The 18661-nt window shown below is 33.7% G+C and overlaps 1 protein-coding gene across 1 annotated transcript; it reads left to right on the top strand.

The window, feature by feature from the left end:
* Window positions 1-1308: 1308 nt before the first annotated feature.
* On the top strand, window positions 1309-18442 carry LOC142349534 (tubulin beta-1 chain-like). The gene is made up of 8 exons (XM_075401163.1): window positions 1309-1521; window positions 5423-5641; window positions 6468-6664; window positions 11957-12261; window positions 12652-12777; window positions 15955-16106; window positions 16941-17083; window positions 18272-18442. Exons 1-8 carry the CDS (start codon window positions 1410-1412, stop codon window positions 18308-18310), a joined length of 1293 nt encoding a protein of 430 aa, XP_075257278.1. The 5' UTR covers window positions 1309-1409; the 3' UTR covers window positions 18311-18442.
* The last annotated feature ends 219 nt before the right edge of the window (window positions 18443-18661 follow it).

Raw genomic sequence — 18661 nt, 5'->3', positions numbered from 1 at the left:
TCGATACTGAGAAATGAGAAAAAGAAGATCAAACAACGTCAACAATTAAAAAAATCATATTGAAAGCTTGATATTGAACTCAAAGTCCTTCGCTATTAGCGATCAAATGCGGGCATTAAATAGATAATCTATACATCTATAAGAAGCTACTGAGATATGACATCATTCAAAAAACAATATAAGACCACAAGGCAGCAAATATAGACATTTAAAAACAAATAGTCAAAATTGGCACAAAAAAGTGCCGACGTCATTAAAACCACGGAGTATTTTCAACGCACAATTGACCAATAAATAGTGAGACACCGTGACAGAACACCAAATAAAAACTCTAAAACTGGGGAACATCCAATAGGAACCAAAACTTTATGATAACCCGTCGTATCAAATCCATAAGACAGTAAATGAATTTTTTAATGTTTTAATTATGAAAATTAATTTTTGTTTCAGGAAAAAGATGGGACCGGTCTTTAATGAGACTTAGCTACAAGTTGACAGAAATACGATTAAAAAGTGCCATATATTAGTGTAAAAATACCCTATTTTTAACAAAACAAATATATCAAATCAAGTGAAAGCACTGGAGAGGCTCACATATACCTATTTAGGAAGCCAATTAGACCTTTGAATAAAACAAATAAACCATAAGACAAGAAAGAACAAGAAGTGCAAGCAGACTCAAGAAATCAATTAAAACTCCCAAAAACACTTTGTCGAAGCAATATAAACCATAAGCGTCAAACAGTCCAAAAAGCCCTCTCTATCTTCAAATTTAAAAACAATAACAACACCTAAACCGTTTTTGTGTATTTTTACGAAAATCATTTAAAAAAATTATAGAAATTGTTAACGTCAAGAGTCCGTACAAAATTTAAACTTCGATATATTTTCGGAGGAAAACGAAATTCCGAACAAGACTTATTAATTCGAATGTCTATGCTTTCTAATGATACCATATCTATACGATGAATCCATCGTTCGGCCAAAATGGACTTAAAAACAACAGTTGAGCAATTTAAGTTCCTTCACACCACTAAGGTGGGACCGGAACAAATACTTTTGCCAGAAGTAACCACATGCTTACCTTAAAAAATTTTTAAAAACGCTGAGTTAAAATGTCATTTCGGTTAATATTTTATTTCTTCTCGTCTAACTTCCTGAAAAATAGATTACGAAACTGACGCAAAAAGTTGGAAAAAATCAAATATTTGAAAATTATCAACCATGAAGATTCATTTCTCTTGGTTTCTTATGCACAATAACTTGCAGCCTTATAATTTGACCACATTAAAAATGCCTTCAAACAATTGAAGCTAATTGAAGAAATAAACATAATTAGACCCGCCGATATCCGGTAGTTCTGCAAAATTGTAGCAAATCCATATAGTCACAGTTACAGAGGAGCAAAGATGCACGAAATTGTTACTATTCAAGTAGGCCAATGTGGCAATCAAGTTGGATGTCGATTCTGGGAGACCATAACTGAGGAGCATGGGATCAACAAATACGGAAAGTACAAAGGTACAGTATCAATATATTTTATGTTTTATTGCTGAGATCCTGTTGTTATAGACCATCAACTCGCACCAGATAAAAAAACCGCTTCACAATTTTCTGATTAGACTGAGAACTAAAATGGCATAACTTATGACTATTTTGAAAAATACGCAAAAACACAAAAGCGCAAAATTGACGAATGTCGTAAACTTCGCAAAACAGAAAGCATCATTTTATAAAAACTAGCCAGTTTGATCGATTAAAGTTATTATTAATTTACACCGTCTTTCTCTGTAAATATTTTTTTTTTGCAGATTGCAGGTATAATACAGTGTTCTTTGCTTTCAGTCAGATCTATCCATCTAATAAATAATAGGGACAACTAGAATGCTCACTCTGAAAATTCAGAGAGACATTTACAAGAAAATTTGCAACAGAGAAAAATACCCGACAGCATTTATTCAAAAAACTGATCCACAAATACAGAGCAATCAAGCTGAAAAAATGTATTTGCAAACAGGGTTACAAATATTTAGTTAAATGAAATTAAATAATTTTAATACAGTAAATATCTTAATCCAATTATATGAATCAATGAATACATCACTTAATAAGAACACGGCTAAAGCTAATGCAGTTCTCAAAAAATTTTGTCCTCTTCTTCACGCTCATCAACATTCTTGACTTAATTGTCTACCAAATGGGGAAGAGGAAGAAAAATTCTATTAAAACACATACTCTGTTCGAAAACAATTGGCATATGAGTTTTGCAAAAATCTTCGTAAACACAAAACACTAAATAGACTAAATAATGCGGCACCATAAGCCAATGCGACTTGTCGTTAATGAGACTACGGAACAAGACGAGCAGCGAAAACAACAGCAAGGACAAAAACATTAATTAAATCAGAAGTTCATTATTTTCAAAAAACACATGATAACAAAGTCGAATGAACATCAAATAAAACCTCAATTAAACAGACTAACTCGCACTTCAATAGAAAGCAAATCCGGCGAGTCCTAAAAGAAACTAAGCAACAAGTCGACAAGAAAAAGGAAAAATTCAAAAATCAATTAAATTTTGGAAACTAAATAATAAGTCATAACAACCAAGTTTCAACTGTAACTCGATGAAATTCACAAGTAGCTCTTTAGGGTGCCGATAAAACATGTTCTTGTTGAAACATTAATAAATAACAACAAATACAGGCAAAACTCAAAAACTGACAAGCATTTCACGAAAATAGAGTTTTGAAATCGCTAAAACTATCAGACTTAGCGAAACAAATTATATAATAATGTGAACATCTATGAGCCCTATTTTTAAAGGGATTATATGAATAGACAACAATAGAGCCACAAAAATTTACCAGTCTCAAAAAATTTATTAAAAAACACATTCTCAGAGCAATAAAACCAACAGTTAAAAACCAATTAGCTATACTAATGGTTGCTTCACACGGAAATTGGAAGGGTTTTGTCGATACTGAGAAATGAGAAAAAGAAGATCAAACAACGTCAACAATTAAAAAAATCATATTGAAAGCTTGATATTGAACTCAAAGTCCTTCGCTATTAGCGATCAAATGCGGGCATTAAATAGATAATCTATACATCTATAAGAAGCTACTGAGATATGACATCATTCAAAAAACAATATAAGACCACAAGGCAGCAAATATAGACATTTAAAAACAAATAGTCAAAATTGGCACAAAAAAGTGCCGACGTCATTAAAACCACGGAGTATTTTCAACGCACATTTGACCAATAAATAGTGAGACACCGTGACAGAACACCAAATAAAAACTCTAAAACTGGGGAACATCCAATAGGAACCAAAACTTTATGATAACCCGTCGTATCAAATCCAAAAGACAGTAAATGAATTTTTTAATGTTTTAATTATGAAAATTAATTTTTGTTTCAGGAAAAAGATGGGACCGGTCTTTAATGAGACTTAGCTACAAGTTGACAGAAATACGATTAAAAAGTGCCATATATTAGTGTAAAAATACCCTATTTTTAACAAAACAAATATATCAAATCAAGTGAAAGCACTGGAGAGGCTCACATATACCTATTTAGGAAGCCAATTAGACCTTTGAATAAAACAAATAAACCATAAGACAAGAAAGAACAAGAAGTGCAAGCAGACTCAAGAAATCAATTAAAACTCCCAAAAACACTTTGTCGAAGCAATATAAACCATAAGCGTCAAACAGTCCAAAAAGCCCTCTCTATCTTCAAATTTAAAAACAATAACAACACCTAAACCGTTTTTGTGTATTTTTACGAAAATCATTTAAAAAAATTATAGAAATTGTTAACGTCAAGAGTCCGTACAAAATTTAAACTTCGATATATTTTCGGAGGAAAACGAAATTCCGAACAAGACTTATTAATTCGAATGTCTATGCTTTCTAATGATACCATATCTATACGATGAATCCATCGTTCGGCCAAAATGGACTTAAAAACAACAGTTGAGCAATTTAAGTTCCTTCACACCACTAAGGTGGGACCGGAACAAATACTTTTGCCAGAAGTAACCACATGCTTACCTTAAAAAATTTTTAAAAACGCTGAGTTAAAATGTCATTTCGGTTAATATTTTATTTCTTCTCGTCTAACTTCCTGAAAAATAGATTACGAAACTGACGCAAAAAGTTGGAAAAAATCAAATATTTGAAAATTATCAACCATGAAGATTCATTTCTCTTGGTTTCTTATGCACAATAACTCAAATACTTTTCTCTCAGGGGAAAAACATCGGCTAGTTGCAAGTGTACTGAATCTGGTTGCGTGAGACCACTGGACTTAAAGTGACAACAATGAAGAAACTCACGGAAATTTGAGCAACAATTTCTATTTTTTAATACGCTAATTGAACAAAAAAAAACAAGCCAGCTGGATGGTGGCTATCGCACAGGTCGGATAAAGACATGAACTATATAGGATCGCCTGAAAAGATTATATTTCGTAAAAGCGTTTGAGACAAAATTGTAAAAAATAGTAAAAATAGATCTAAACTGTAGGCCATAAATGTATTTTCGGTTAGTTCAACTATTTCTCTCAAAGGAACCAACTGTGTATAACTATACTGGTTTTTGTTTTGATGTTGTAATTTGTGTTCAGTTCAACAGTCGAAAGATAGACAATTTTACAAGACAAACATAAAACAGCAATTTCAAAACTTTAAAAATCTAAATTTCAATATTCTTTTTTGGAAATTAAGGAAGCAATTATAGATTCACATGTCGATATCACATTGAAATTTAACAACAAGAATAGATGCGATAAAAACAAAAAAGCATGAAACATTATATTAAAAATAGGCCAAAATTAAGCTGACTAACGATTAAAAAACGAGTAAGTTAAAACGGAAGCAGACTTAGCCAATATTTTTGGTTTTTCGACAAAATTGTTGAACAAGACGGAATTCAAAAATTCATCCAATTAAAAATTCAACTCTCGACACGCTTTCAAATGCTACGGCAAAAATCTCAGCACCTAAAATCTACCTCATTTACCGTTTGGATGCTAATAATGTAAAGGTGTTAAAAATGCTGCTGAGCTTACTCTGCAACACTTGCTTCATGTATTGTTTATCTATCGCAGTGACTCGTTTGTGCTTTCCGTAAATAATGTTTAGGCAATGTATTGTTTAATAAGTATAAGATGGATAAATGAGTTCTTCTTCTATACCAAATACTTCAATACTTCTTCAATACTTTATCGGCCAGAATCGGACTGGAAAAATCGCAGACCAGCATACAGTCCCCCCCCCCCCCCCCCCCCAAGGGAGACATACTAATGCAAGCTTATTAATCACTCGGAATAAAACGAAAACTATACAATTTTTCATTGAATATGTGATTATAAATGTCTGTACAGCTTGAAAACTACTCTCCCCCTCCTTCAGGCGACGACAGCGACGATCAACTTAACAGGGTTGAGGTATACTTTCAAGATATAGGGAATCAGGAGAAATATATTCCGAGGGCCGTAATGGTGGATTTGGATCCAGCTACAATAGACACTGTCCGAGGGAGTAAATTGGGCTCTATATACAGACCAAACAACCTTATTATGGGACGCTACACATCATCTAACAACTGGGCAAAGGGCCATTACACAGAAGGTAAAATACAATCAACTTTTTCGCTGTTAACAGCTATAAGTATTGTATTCGTGGTCTCTTAATCCTGTCAAACTTGGGAAAGCTTTTCAGAAATTAATTCCTCAAAGAGACCATGTATATTTTATTGATTAAACCTCATCAAAAGGGTAAACGCATAAGATTCAGCATGATCTAATCAATTATTCAGTTATTAAAATTTTTTGCATTCGTGGCAGAATTTAGAGTTCGTATTTAGATTTTCCAAACTTTGCGTGATATTTTTTTTGAAAAAAGCTTGCTCACTTAAGTATTCCTAAGGTTAGTATTTTTGAACAAAATGCCGAAAGTATGCAACTCTTAGATCTAGTTTTTAACGCAATTAAAATCTCAACACTTACCGACCACGATAGAGCAACTGAGAAGTAACAACTTCATTTAGCAAAATGGTCTCTCGATTAATGGGTTTGGTGTCTATTATAAGTTGTCATCTATACGAATTGGAGAGGACCTGCAAAAAGACGAAAATGTTCGTTAGCTTTTAGAGCCGAATTCTTATTTCTGTCCACACAAAATTGAGAAACAACTCTCATCAGAGCGTCAATCAAATTTTTTTGTTAAAAATTTTGATGAATAAGTTCGGTGATAAGAAAGGCCAACTGAGTATTGTTTAGCAATCAATTTTAACACCCATATCATTGAAATCAAATACTGCAGCTTATCACTTTGCTTTTTTCTGAAAAAGGTGTCTTTTCATTTTTCCGGCAGAGAAGAGTCGCAAAGAAAATTTCCATATTCAAAGCAGATTGTATGGCTGTCTTAAAACTTAAATTTGCTAAATTTGTTTCAGGCGCCGAGCTGGTAGATCAGGCGATGGACTGCATTCGAAAAGAAATGGAAGGCTGTGACTTCTCTCAAGGGATACAAATTTGCCATTCGCTCGGAGGCGGCACAGGGTCCGGATTGGGAACATTGATCATGATAAAGCTACGTGACGAATTCCCAGACAAACTTCTCTCTTCATACTCTGTTACGCCATCGCCAAAGGTCAGCCAAAATCCTGTATAGCAGCTATTCACGTTCGATTGTTCAATACAATGGTTACTGTATCAAATAGCAAAAAGTAGCGGTCACAATCACTCGCACCTGAAAATCTATCTAGATCACTTCCGTAACACGAATTCCTTAGTCACCTGTTTCCTAGCTCGGAAGAGCAGGCAAAAACTACGCTCCAAAATAGTTCAATTATACTGTCTAAAATTTCACCAACTGTGTATTTACCTCAAAATTCTGCACGACCTCGACAAATTATCCCGAATGGGTTGAAATCAGCATGTAGCATTTGATCAGTACCATAATTATACCTTGAAAATCGGCGAAAATTATTTTACCAATACGTAAATTCAGTATTTAGTTGAGATGCATCGATTAAAGGGACAAACTAGCTGTGTGTGGACATTGCCTTATAAAAATGATGCAAAATATTTTCCAGAGATAATAAATAAAATAAAAGATTCAATTACATTTTCAAACCAAATGGCGTCAATATCACAAAATCAAAAAGCTATACTGCGAAAGACTAAATATTTTCGGACTAAGCATCATCAGAACATCAGTAAAAAAAATGTGAAACAATCAGCTCGAAAAAGCATATACTAAAAACATAAAATCACCTGTTGCATGTAAAAAGCAGCAAAAACATGAGTCAAATTGTCGCACGTGAAAAAATAATTGCTAAGAAGAGCAGAAAAGTTGCTTAAACTTGCAATTTTTACTCAGCTTAGAAAATTTTACCCTTTCCAAATTACCTCATTCCTGTCCCTTTAAAAAGCAAGCGTGACTGAAACAATCACCCACTTTGACTCCAACGAAATCATAATCCCATGCGATAAAAAATCAAAAAGAAAATTACAACATTTGGGGATGGCAACGTGGATCAGACAAGCTACGTATTTAAAATTAAATAATTAACACCATCTAAATCAAATCAGATAGCAAAATATTGATCTTTTTCGCTAAACTTGGATCCGTTCAATTCAGTAAATTTGATTTGAATCAACCGCATCCTGGCATTATTCTAGATAAGTTAAATTCCAAAGTAGTTCAATTACATTGTCTGGGTTTTCGCCAACTGTCTACGTATATCAAAGTTCTTGCACGATCTGCACAATAATTTACCCCAAATGGGTCGAAATCAGCATGTAGCATTTATGATGCGTAACAATAATTTTACCCTGAGAATTGGCGAAAAATATTTTACAAAGTCGTAAATTCAGTATTAAGTTTACATCCATCGATTAAAGGAACAAACTAGCTGCATGTGGACATTGACTTAAGAAAAGTAGCATCAGTGGGTTCACTATGATATAATGCAAAAAGTTTTTTCAGATGAAATGGATATGAAATAATTTTTGCAGCTCAGACCAATTCTATTTAACATCAGACAAAGAATCAATTTGAATTAATGCCAGGCACTGAAATGTTAGCTCTAATCCCTGATAAAGGCTAATTTGATCTGCACAAAAATCTGCCGGAAATCCAGAAACCTTTCCGTTTGCGTTTTTGGGCACTAAATAGATTGTTACGAAGTCTAAGAACGCATAAACGCTCATCATTATGTTATTTGGGCGACAGCGTGCAAGTTGTCTCCCAAGAGATTTCAATCCGCCGAGAACTTTCCGCCAAGTGTCATCAATCTTGGATCACTGCCGCTAATTCAAATTAATTCTCTTCTATGTGCTTCTCAAATGTCATTTAAAGCTACATTTTCCCATAGTTGCTGCATTTCAGTGACTCTTCCCCTTGCAGTCAGTTTGCATAAGGTCTAGGGATCTCAGACTTTAACTAGATTTCTTTGTTTTGTCCCATGTTGAAAACATTATAAACAAATAAAATATATTTCTCCTTTCTGTCTCCGTGTTGCGCTTTCGGGAAGGTCCTGCGACCATTTCCTTAACTCCGCTCGTTACTTGACTCAAAATCTGTAGAACAAAGCACTTATACCTCGAAATTAGATCAATAAGGAGAGACATAGAAGACGGCCACTGATACTGTTTCCTCTAATATAGAAAGATCAAGAGCTGAGAATCATCAAGAACGCCTAAGGAAGCAAGGAGTGAAATAAGAATGGTGTCCAAGTCATAAAAAGCATCAAAAGCATACTGAAACCGTCGAAGAGGTTACAAAGTGCCTTCTTTGCATGCACTTGAGATTTTCGTTTAACAAGATTGAGCAACAACAGAAACTGTAACTAGTCACTATCTTCGAGGCAGAATTCGAACATTTATTCACGTCCTTACAAAAATGGCGTCAGTGTCATAAAAACAACAAGATGTACTGCAAAGGACTAAATAGTTTCGGACTAAGCATTATTATAACATAAGTAGCACATTTAAGAAAACTTCAACATCAAAACACGAGTCCAATCGTCGCACGCGAAAAACTTCGGTGAGTAGAACAGACAATTTGTTTAAACGTGTAATTTTCACTAACTTTAGAAAATGTTTGGCAAAATTTCACGCTTTCCAAATTACCCCATTTCTGTCCCATTAAAATGCAAGCGTGACTGAAAGCATCACCCACTTTGACTCCGACAAAATCAAAATTCCACGCAATAAAAAGAAAGAAAATTCCACCATTTGGGGATGGGAAAGTTGATCAGATAAACTACATATTTAAAATTAAATAATTAACACCATCTAAATCAAATCAGAGAGCAAAAAAATTGATCCTCTGAGCTAAAGTTGGATCCGTTCATTTCAATAATTTTGTTGATTTGAATCTACTGACCATGGGATAATTCTGGATAAAATAAATTCCAATCTCAACAAGGACGATCGCTAAAGTGCGTTCGCACATAATGTTCCGACCCCAACAAGTTTATGATCATAAACGGCTCTACGGGAGGGCATTAAGACCTGTCCTCATCTGTCCAATTAAAAGTTGCGAGAAAACGCTGTCGAAGCCGTTAAGCCATATCTTGCCCCTCAAAATATGTTCAATTGAGACTTCCTAGAGCCCCAAAAATGTGGCAGGCGACCTCTCAATGAAAAGAATAGGTAATAAATAGACAAAAAAGAGAAAAAAGTGCAAAATTTAGTTGTACTTTGTATTTTTCGAAAATAATTATTTTCAAAGACATGAAAGCCATTAGCTACAAAAGAAAGGATCAAATAGGTTCGTTTATTCGTCCAAAGGAAGCGCTTGAGACCTGTAACTATTCAGAGTACGACTTGCGTCGACAAGAACGTCAAATATAGACAAAAATTAGTTTACTTTTTTGCGAAAAACCCGTGTCGAAGCCAGTAAATTCATAATGAATTCTTTAAAAACATTAGATTTTGTACGATTGCATCATCCCTCGACAACAAAAACGTCATATGTGACCTGTACCTGTAATTAACGATATTCGGGAACAAATAGACAAAAAAGAACAAAAATCCAAGGTTAGAAAGTAATTTTTTTATTTTTGAAAACAAAAGTTTTCAAAGTCATGAAGGCCATCAGCTATCTACTCAAATCAAAATATAGGCTCATTTATTCCTCGATAAAAAGCTGATGAGACCTGTCATTATCTAGGAAACTTCATGCTACTAAAAAGACAAAGTAAAAACGAGAGTTGAAAACAAATGTTAAAAATTCAATTTATTTCTTCGAGAAAGGGGAGTCGAAGCCGTTAAAACCGTAATCTATGCTTTTAAAGACTTTCATATGTTCAATTGTGCCTTAATTTGAACGCCAAAAATGAAACATGTGAACTGTCAATAATGTGATAATGTGACAAAAAAGAAAAACATGAAAAATGGGCCACTGCCCAAAAACTCAAAAGAAAACTTGAAATCTAGTACTATAAAAGCTAGTACATTAACTTAACGCATAAAACTGCAAAAAGGATATTAATTTATAATTCATTAAAACGAAGTGGAAGAAGAAAAATTATTTCTCTGCTGACACAAGCTACAAAATGACCAAATTAAGAGAAAAATAGAGGCAAAGTTCAACAATCCATTGTTTAATTAAAAATCAAACCTTTTTAAAAGTGAAAACGACCAAAAGTTTTCGAGTAAAGAAACTAAACACATTAATTTGGGAATGTTTAGGAAGCCAATAGGACCTATCGACAGTGAGCTTTGGTTTGAATTGTTCTGCTCTTTAATTAATATAACAAAGATGATTACAATCCGAATTTTTTTGGATTAAAACAGTCCATGATTGAACCAAAAACCCGCCCTGCTATTGCTGTTCGTTCATTAAGAACACTTAATTGTTTCGAATATTATAGATCTAGATAATTTGTTAGTTAAAAGATCAAAAATAAATGCTGCTTTTTTGGTAATCATGGAGTAAAGTTAGCAAAAGAACGGCCAAATTTTAATTCTAGACTACTCTCAATGAAAGTGGAAGTAGGACTAGCTCCTTTTATAGTTTACAAAAATTGTGTTAATTGTTTTTGGGGTGTGTAGTTCCGGCAAATTTAATCAAAGTGGACAAAAGAAGCTTATTTTGCGCAATTTTTGATGAATAAGGCTGAATTTTGAAATATTTAGCCAAAAATTTTGCCAAAAATTAAATCAAAATAGTCAAAAATACTTTTTAGTCTTTTAAAATAAAATCAACAGTACTATTGCTAACAATTTTAGCATATTTTAGCAAAATTGACGAAAGTTTAGGCAAAAATTCCAGAAAAGGTGAATAAATTAAACGCAAATCGGTCTAATATTCACAAAAAATTAAACCACGATAACACGCTTTAGAAAACGAAATTCAAAAAATCTTCCATATTCTATGCCGGACGGGCTTTTTAATGATACCACTCACAACTCTCTCCGATGAATATAACGATCGGTCAAAATTGTCTGAACAAAAAACACCAGTTGAGTATATAGTTCCTCCCCCCCTCAAGAGGGTCGGGTCGGAACCATAAAATAGATTAACTCTAATCAAGAGTTTGTCTAATTCTGAATTTCATGACAAGAAAAACAGAAATTTATTAAAACAAAACTTTTTTATAGCCTTGTTTCGCAACCGCTCCACTTCAAATAAATAGAAACGGATATAACAACTCAGGCAGTATTTCAAGAAAATCACTGTTTGAGTCGTCTATAAGAATATTTTAAATATCCAAAGAAAGGTTGAGAATGAAAATTGCAATACGATCAAGTTTCTTAGTCCTAATGCTTCCACATTTCTTCGGTTCAAACTGGATAACCCAAAGGGCTATCAGCTGCGAACGCAAAATAATACTTTGAAAGCAAAATAACACTTTTTATTTTAAAGGATATCATTGCTCGTGATTTTAAATAAACGTCAATTATTTTAAAAGTAATTTCTTGACTTTAGATATCAGATGTTGTGGTGGAACCGTACAATGCTACCCTCAGCTTGCATAAAATGACACAGTATTGTCAATTTACAAGCTTTTTCGACAATGACGCTCTTTATAACATCACACGAAAGAAGTTCAAAATCGAGCAGCCATTATACAAGGACCTAAACCACTTGATAGCGAATGCCATGAGCGGTGTGACAGCTAGTCTAAGGTTCCCTGGCCAGCTGAATGCTGGTATGCGAAAATTGGCTGTCAACATGATACCATTTCCTAGGTTGCACTTCTTTGTGCCTGGATACGCCCCGACGGTTGCAAGGTTAAAAATTAGCACTTTGATACAATTCTCGCCTAAACAAGATTTAATATAACTCAAAGGATATACAACACTTAAAAGCGTTTTACGATAATTGAAGATATAAAACAAATTTTTTCCTGTGCATTTGCAATTATGCCATTAAGTCATTATGTCTCCTCGCCAAAATTTAGCAGAAGTTCAGCAAACTTTTTTTTGGAGACAGCATCGATAAAACACATTTAAAAGCATATTACGATAATCAAAGTTCTGAAACACATTTTTGTTCCTGCGCATTTATAAAGTCATTATGTCTCCATCAAAATTTCACAAAGTTCTGCTAAAATTTTTCGAGACAGGAACAGAAATTCATTTTAAAAATTAGACATTGAAAATTGCCAAATATTGTTCCAGGCAAGACGCAGTCTACCAGAGCAATTCTGTGAGCGAACTGGCTGCACAACTGTTTGATGCAAAAAACATGCTTGTGTCATGTGACCCTAACAAAGGCAAATACCTCACATGTGGAGTAATATTCAGGCCAGTCATGCATACAATTAGTCTATCAGATACAACAAACATTAAACATTATCTTGGGGTTCTCTTTGCTACCCCAGGACCAAAACCTTTTCACTCCTTGCTTAATTTAGTCAAATTTTTTGCCATGTTTTACCATGATCTTGGCAAGTTCAATCAGGAAAATTTCTTGATACACCATTATAGGATCTTGGCAAGATCTTATCAAGATGTACCAAGAATTTTTTGGCCTATCAAGATCTTGGTAAGATAATACATGTTTTGTCAAGATCTTGCATATCTTGGCAAAGTATATAAAGTTTCGTTTCACTGGGTAATTACCGGCTTAGACAAAAGCTTTACTGCTGCCGCATTACAGGCAACAAGTTAAAATTGACCCGAGGCAGCCAGTGGATTTTTAACTTGTTGCCTGCAATGTTGCAAAGTCTTAGCAAGTAAGCTTCTCCATGACAACCACTCTCTGCAACAAATGTTAAGTTTTCAGTACAATTCTCAGAAGGCAAATCTTTATTGTTCCGAACCCACTTGAGGAGGAGGAACTATATACTCAAATGGGTTTTTTGTTCAGACAATTTTGGCCGATCGATATATTCATCGTAGAGAATTGTGAGTGGTAAAATTCGAAACTAAACAGATTTTTTTGAATTTCGTTTTTTTTTTTCGAGGAGTTGTCGAGGATTGAAGTTCTGAGTGAGCACGGGATGTTTGCCATGATTTTGTTCACTTTTAGTGTAATTTTTCAAATTAAGATTTTTTCTAAAAAAAATTTAATTCAAAATTTTATTTCACGCCAAGAAATGAATCAGTTTTGTGTTCCTAATAGACGAAAGGCGATAAAAAAGACAAGTTTTGGTCTCATAGGGAGTTTACTATAAAAAAGTTCGAATTCTATTTGTTCGCTGTATTTTCATAAAGCATTTCATTTTTTGTTTTTTACGTCACCTAGAGACTAATCACTTTTCATACCGAGGTTCCGTTAATGACAAACCTCACTTAGAGTTAGGTGAAGCCCAATGAACAGAAAATTGGTTTTCAAGGAATCGCTCATGCTTTTCTTTGGCTTCGACTCTTTTTTCAGCAATTTTAAACAAAAATTTTATTTTCTTTTCGAAATTTTAATGAATTTTTGGAGTCCTATGGCCTAGACTCGTTGAATAAAAGTCCAATAGGTTTCGTAAGGGGCATTGAGTGAACCTATCTAGTGCTTTGAGTGGACAGCTAATGGCTGCTGACATTAAAAACAATTTTTCGATTTTTTCTAACATTAACCGATCCTAAACTTATTTTCGTGAACGGGAAGTCAGTCTCAGTAATGACAGAACCTCCAACCTTTCTACCGCAACCAAAATTATTTGGTTCTGTTTTGTCTTCTAACTATTGGTTATATGACTTCAATGCCACAAGATTTAAAAAAAATTAAATTTTTTGTATATTTTAGTATTATTGGTTCGTTTTGATATCTTATCACATTATCGTTATATTGATAGCGCCCATTGGTCTAGAGAAGACTTTCAATGGATCGTAGATACAAATTTCAGATAAAAGCTTATGGCTTAAATGGCTTCCACACTTTCTTCTCGCACTTTTCTACTTAATTTTTGGATTTTGTCAGCATTTGTTGTTTTCATGGTAAATGACTTAGCGTAAAGTCTTATTAAAGACTTATCAACAACGAACATCCTTTTCGTCCCATCGAGGCATAACTTAGCGTATTTATAGGTTTCCGAAGAAAGCAATTAAATTTAATGGCGTCGATATTAATGATTTTCTCAAAAATTTCGTGGTTTTAATGTATTTGCTCATATTTGTTGATTTTTTGAAGTCATATTGTTAAGAAGCAGAATCGGATAGCTGTTAAAATATTAGTTGAAAATAGAAAAGTTTTACAGAAAATATCATTTTTTAATGGCTTCGACACTTTTCTTGCTCAATTTTTTTTGAATTTGGTGTTTTCGCCTGTTTTTTGTTTAAATCTTTAGGTAGCCGAAAAATGCTGACCGGTCTCATAAGCTTGTAATTGAGGATTGAATGAATCATATACCCAAAGCAGACAGTTCATAGCAAAAATAGTTTGTATTACAAAATTTCAATGATTTTTCAAACTTTTCAGTTTTTGTTGTTCTTTTCGTCAACTTGTAACTTAACTTGTCATCATTGAGAGGTCCCATGCAATTCCTTGTTTTTCAACAATTATAATTTCTACTGATATTAAGTCCTAACTGATGTTTTGTTTGTTGGAAAATAAGCGTTTTCATAAAAGTTTTGTGAGTGGTGATTTTGTGTTTGTTTTTCTCTTCTTTTAGCACATCCGCGTAATAATAGACCCCAATGATTTTCAAGTGAGGTCCAAATGAACTGATTTATTCTTTCAGTATAATTTTAGCTGAATTCGTATAATTAAAACTTGAAACAAAAATTCAATATTCAGATAATAGCTAATGATTTTAATGGCTTCAAAAATTTGTGTTTTCGCAAATTTTTTGTAATTGTTAAGTTTTTCTGCCTTTTTAGTCTGTTCCTATGGTTTAGTCTAACCAAAGACAGATCCTATTGGTTTCATAATGACTTTTTAGTAAATTCATCAAGAATTATTTTGTTAAAAGCTAATAATTTAAGACTTTTGAAATTATTCGGTTTAAAAAATATGATTGATTTTTGAATTTCGCCTCATTATTTCTTCTTTTTGTCGACTTGTTACTTAGTTTCATTGAAGAAAATTTCTACCTGTTGTATAATTAGGAACAAGCAAATATGTGTAGTTAAGGTTTTATCTGATTGCATTTTGACGATGTTCATAGGTGCTGCAGAATTCAGATAGAGTTTTTGCCGTGAAATTTGTTTTGTTGTTTGCTTTTTTCTCGTAGTCTTTTTAGTGGCAGATCTCGTGAATGAGGCATGGCTTTATCTAATTCAATTAGTAGTTAGGTTGTGTAACGATTTTTTTAAACTCAAACATCTATTTTTGTTATCTTGTTATCTCTTCATATGGTTGACAATTAAATCAAAAATGTCAATGAGCTCGGGTCGGAACATCATGTTCGAACGCACATTAACGAGCATCCTTGTATGTTAACTTTTCTTTTTCTGAAAACAGATAAAGACGAAAAAAGCGATATGAGGAAAAATCAAATAAGAAGAAAAACTCCGTGACAAAAATATTGTGCATGACTGGTGAATCAGAGGGAAATGTTCGATGCGAGAGATTGACGAGGAAATGCTGAACATGCAGGATAAGTACTCTGCAAACTTCGCTGAATTTATCCCTAACAACGTCAAGACTGCAGTTTGTCGGACACCATTGAAACAAGCCGAGCTCTCAGCAGTTTTCCTAGGTACTCTTGCTTAATGGCTTTTCAATTAAAAAAGTTTCCGAAATATGCAACGTTTCCTGATGCAAGACTTCGCTTTTCGGTTCAGTGTTTGTAGTAAACAACGGCCACAACTCAAAAGCTCAACTGCTTAAAAATTGGGAAGAGCAATTGAGATAACCTAAAAATAAAAGAATTCAAGAGCGACAAAATTTACCCAAAGAGTCGAAAAGGAAGCAATTTGCGTTTACAAGACACAGAACCACAACAAATTCCTCAAACTCCGTTCGGGAGCACTTAATATAGAAAATTTGACTATTCTGTTATTTTCACTGTCTAAATTTTGACTTTAACAACACATCCTTAGATTTTGAGACAATTTAACAGCCATATTTCGAATAAAGTCCAATACTGAGCATTTTTTTCAAATCTCCTTCTGAAAACATCTCAATCGCTCAGCCTAAAATTGTCTGATCTACGCCATAAACTTACCATTTCATTATCTGTGATATCAAATATACAAAAAAAAATATTCAACTTCGAACTATTTTTCTTTTTGCGAAACAGAAAATCAAATTTGATGGGCGTTTTATATCCAGTTAAGGCTACTTAGATTCATCTGCCTCCCTGTTTTACACTGCAAATGCAAGCAAGAGCAACGTTCACCAGAATTTTTTATGAGATTTGAAAAGAAAACGAGCACGAAAGTCGACCCATAGAAAACTATGAATATTTCTTTCAAAAAATGTACAGAAAGTTTAAAAATTGACGCGATACCACAGTCGCAACTTACCACAGTATTTAGATAAAGAATTGGTTTATAATAGATTTTTCATAGTTTCCTATTTCATTTAAAAGGGAACACGACAGCTGTTAAGGAGCTGTTTCAAGATACATACGACAGATTCATGAAAATGTACAGACGAAAAGCATTCTTACACTGGTACAAGGGAGAAGGAATGGATCAAGAAGAGTTTAACGAATCTGGAAATGACCTTCAGGTAATTCCCATCAAATTCCATTCAAAAGTTGGTAAAAAATCCATGTCAAAAGCGCAACAAAAAAGAAAAGGTCATTTACTTGTCTACCCTACACTAAGATAAAAAGCTATATTATTTAATTCATACATTAAAAATGCTCTGTAGAGAGGTTAGCGCTCATATAATAATCATAGCCTGTATGCCGATATATTAATAAGCCCGTATAATAATTTGATCACAAGGCGAACAACTAACATGCCAACGGATTAAGATCAGTGGATAATAGTATGAATAGATACCCGCAGCTCAACTCACAAAGTAGAAATGATTGCGTGACTCCGTTTCAACACTTTAGCAAATAATTACCCACACTCTGTAACCAACTAACAAATGAACTATAATTGCGAAATCTTTGTCCAAATTTGTTTTCGACGCAAAGCAGATATCAGCTCTGATAACGATAGCCAGCAGATTGCCGGAAAATAGCCGCGATAGACGCTTGTGGCCTTCCATGATATTGAAAAAACTAGAGAAATAAGATAGACAGATTGACCACCAGTCCATTAATAGACCACTAGACTTTGGGTTAGATTCGGACTGGTATGAAGGTCACTGGATAATAGTCTGTACAGATACCCGCACCTCAATTTAAAAGTCGAAATGATTGCTTTACTCCGTTTGAACACTCCGCAAACAATTACCCACATTCTGTTACAACTAACAAATGAACCATAATTTTAAAATCTTCGTCTAAATTTGTTTTCGACATCAGCTCAAATTAACGCCATCAAAAATTGTAGCACAAAGCATTTACATAGGATAAATTTTGATGTTTTATCAAACTGCATGAATGGAACTTTGGGAGCTTGCTTAGGATAGATATGAGAGAAGCATCTCAATTCAACTGTTCTTTCAAAAAACACTGTACAACTGACACAATTGTATATAGTGCACTATTGTACTAAAATGTACACTAATCTACACCATGGTCTAAACAATCCCTTATAAAGCAGTACATTAAAAAACTGTCATTTAATTTTGATCTAAACAAGTCTATGACTTTGTAACATTAATTGATTTTTTTTAATTAAATAGATAAATTAAGCCCTTCCTCGGTAAAATTCAGTCAAGAGCAAATTCGTTTTGCTCTTCGTCTTTCGACATTTTGTTACTGAGTATACAGACAAGGTGAACTATTAACTGTTTCAGGATCTGATCGGCGAGTATCAACGGTACGAAGACGTTTGAGTTGCCAACAGTAAAAGAGGCGATTGTAGAATGAGAAATGAAAGAGACAATGATGAGCTGCAAACTAAAAAAAATACTATACATAGATTTCAAAAAGTCAGTAATAAAATCGTAATTTAAGATATGCTAATATCGGTTTCCGACAGTGAAACTCAAGATAGATGCACACCAGCTATTTGAAACCAAGAACAAACCCAGCAGATTGCCGGAAAATAGCCACCGTTGATTCCAATAAGCATGATTGGGATTGAAAGAATAGATATTGAAAAAAAAAGATTGTACAAAAACATTTTTCAAGTCCGATTTATTTTGATGGCATTTCGTAGTTGCATATACTTCTGTTTCTTAGAG

Source organism: Convolutriloba macropyga, chromosome 11, assembly GCF_964194025.1.
Source record: "Convolutriloba macropyga chromosome 11, txConMacr16.3, whole genome shotgun sequence".
In the NCBI taxonomy this organism is placed as follows: domain Eukaryota; kingdom Metazoa; phylum Xenacoelomorpha; order Acoela; family Convolutidae; genus Convolutriloba; species Convolutriloba macropyga.
Note: the sequence above shows the minus strand (reverse complement) of the source record. Positions and strands in the feature narration are given on the sequence as shown.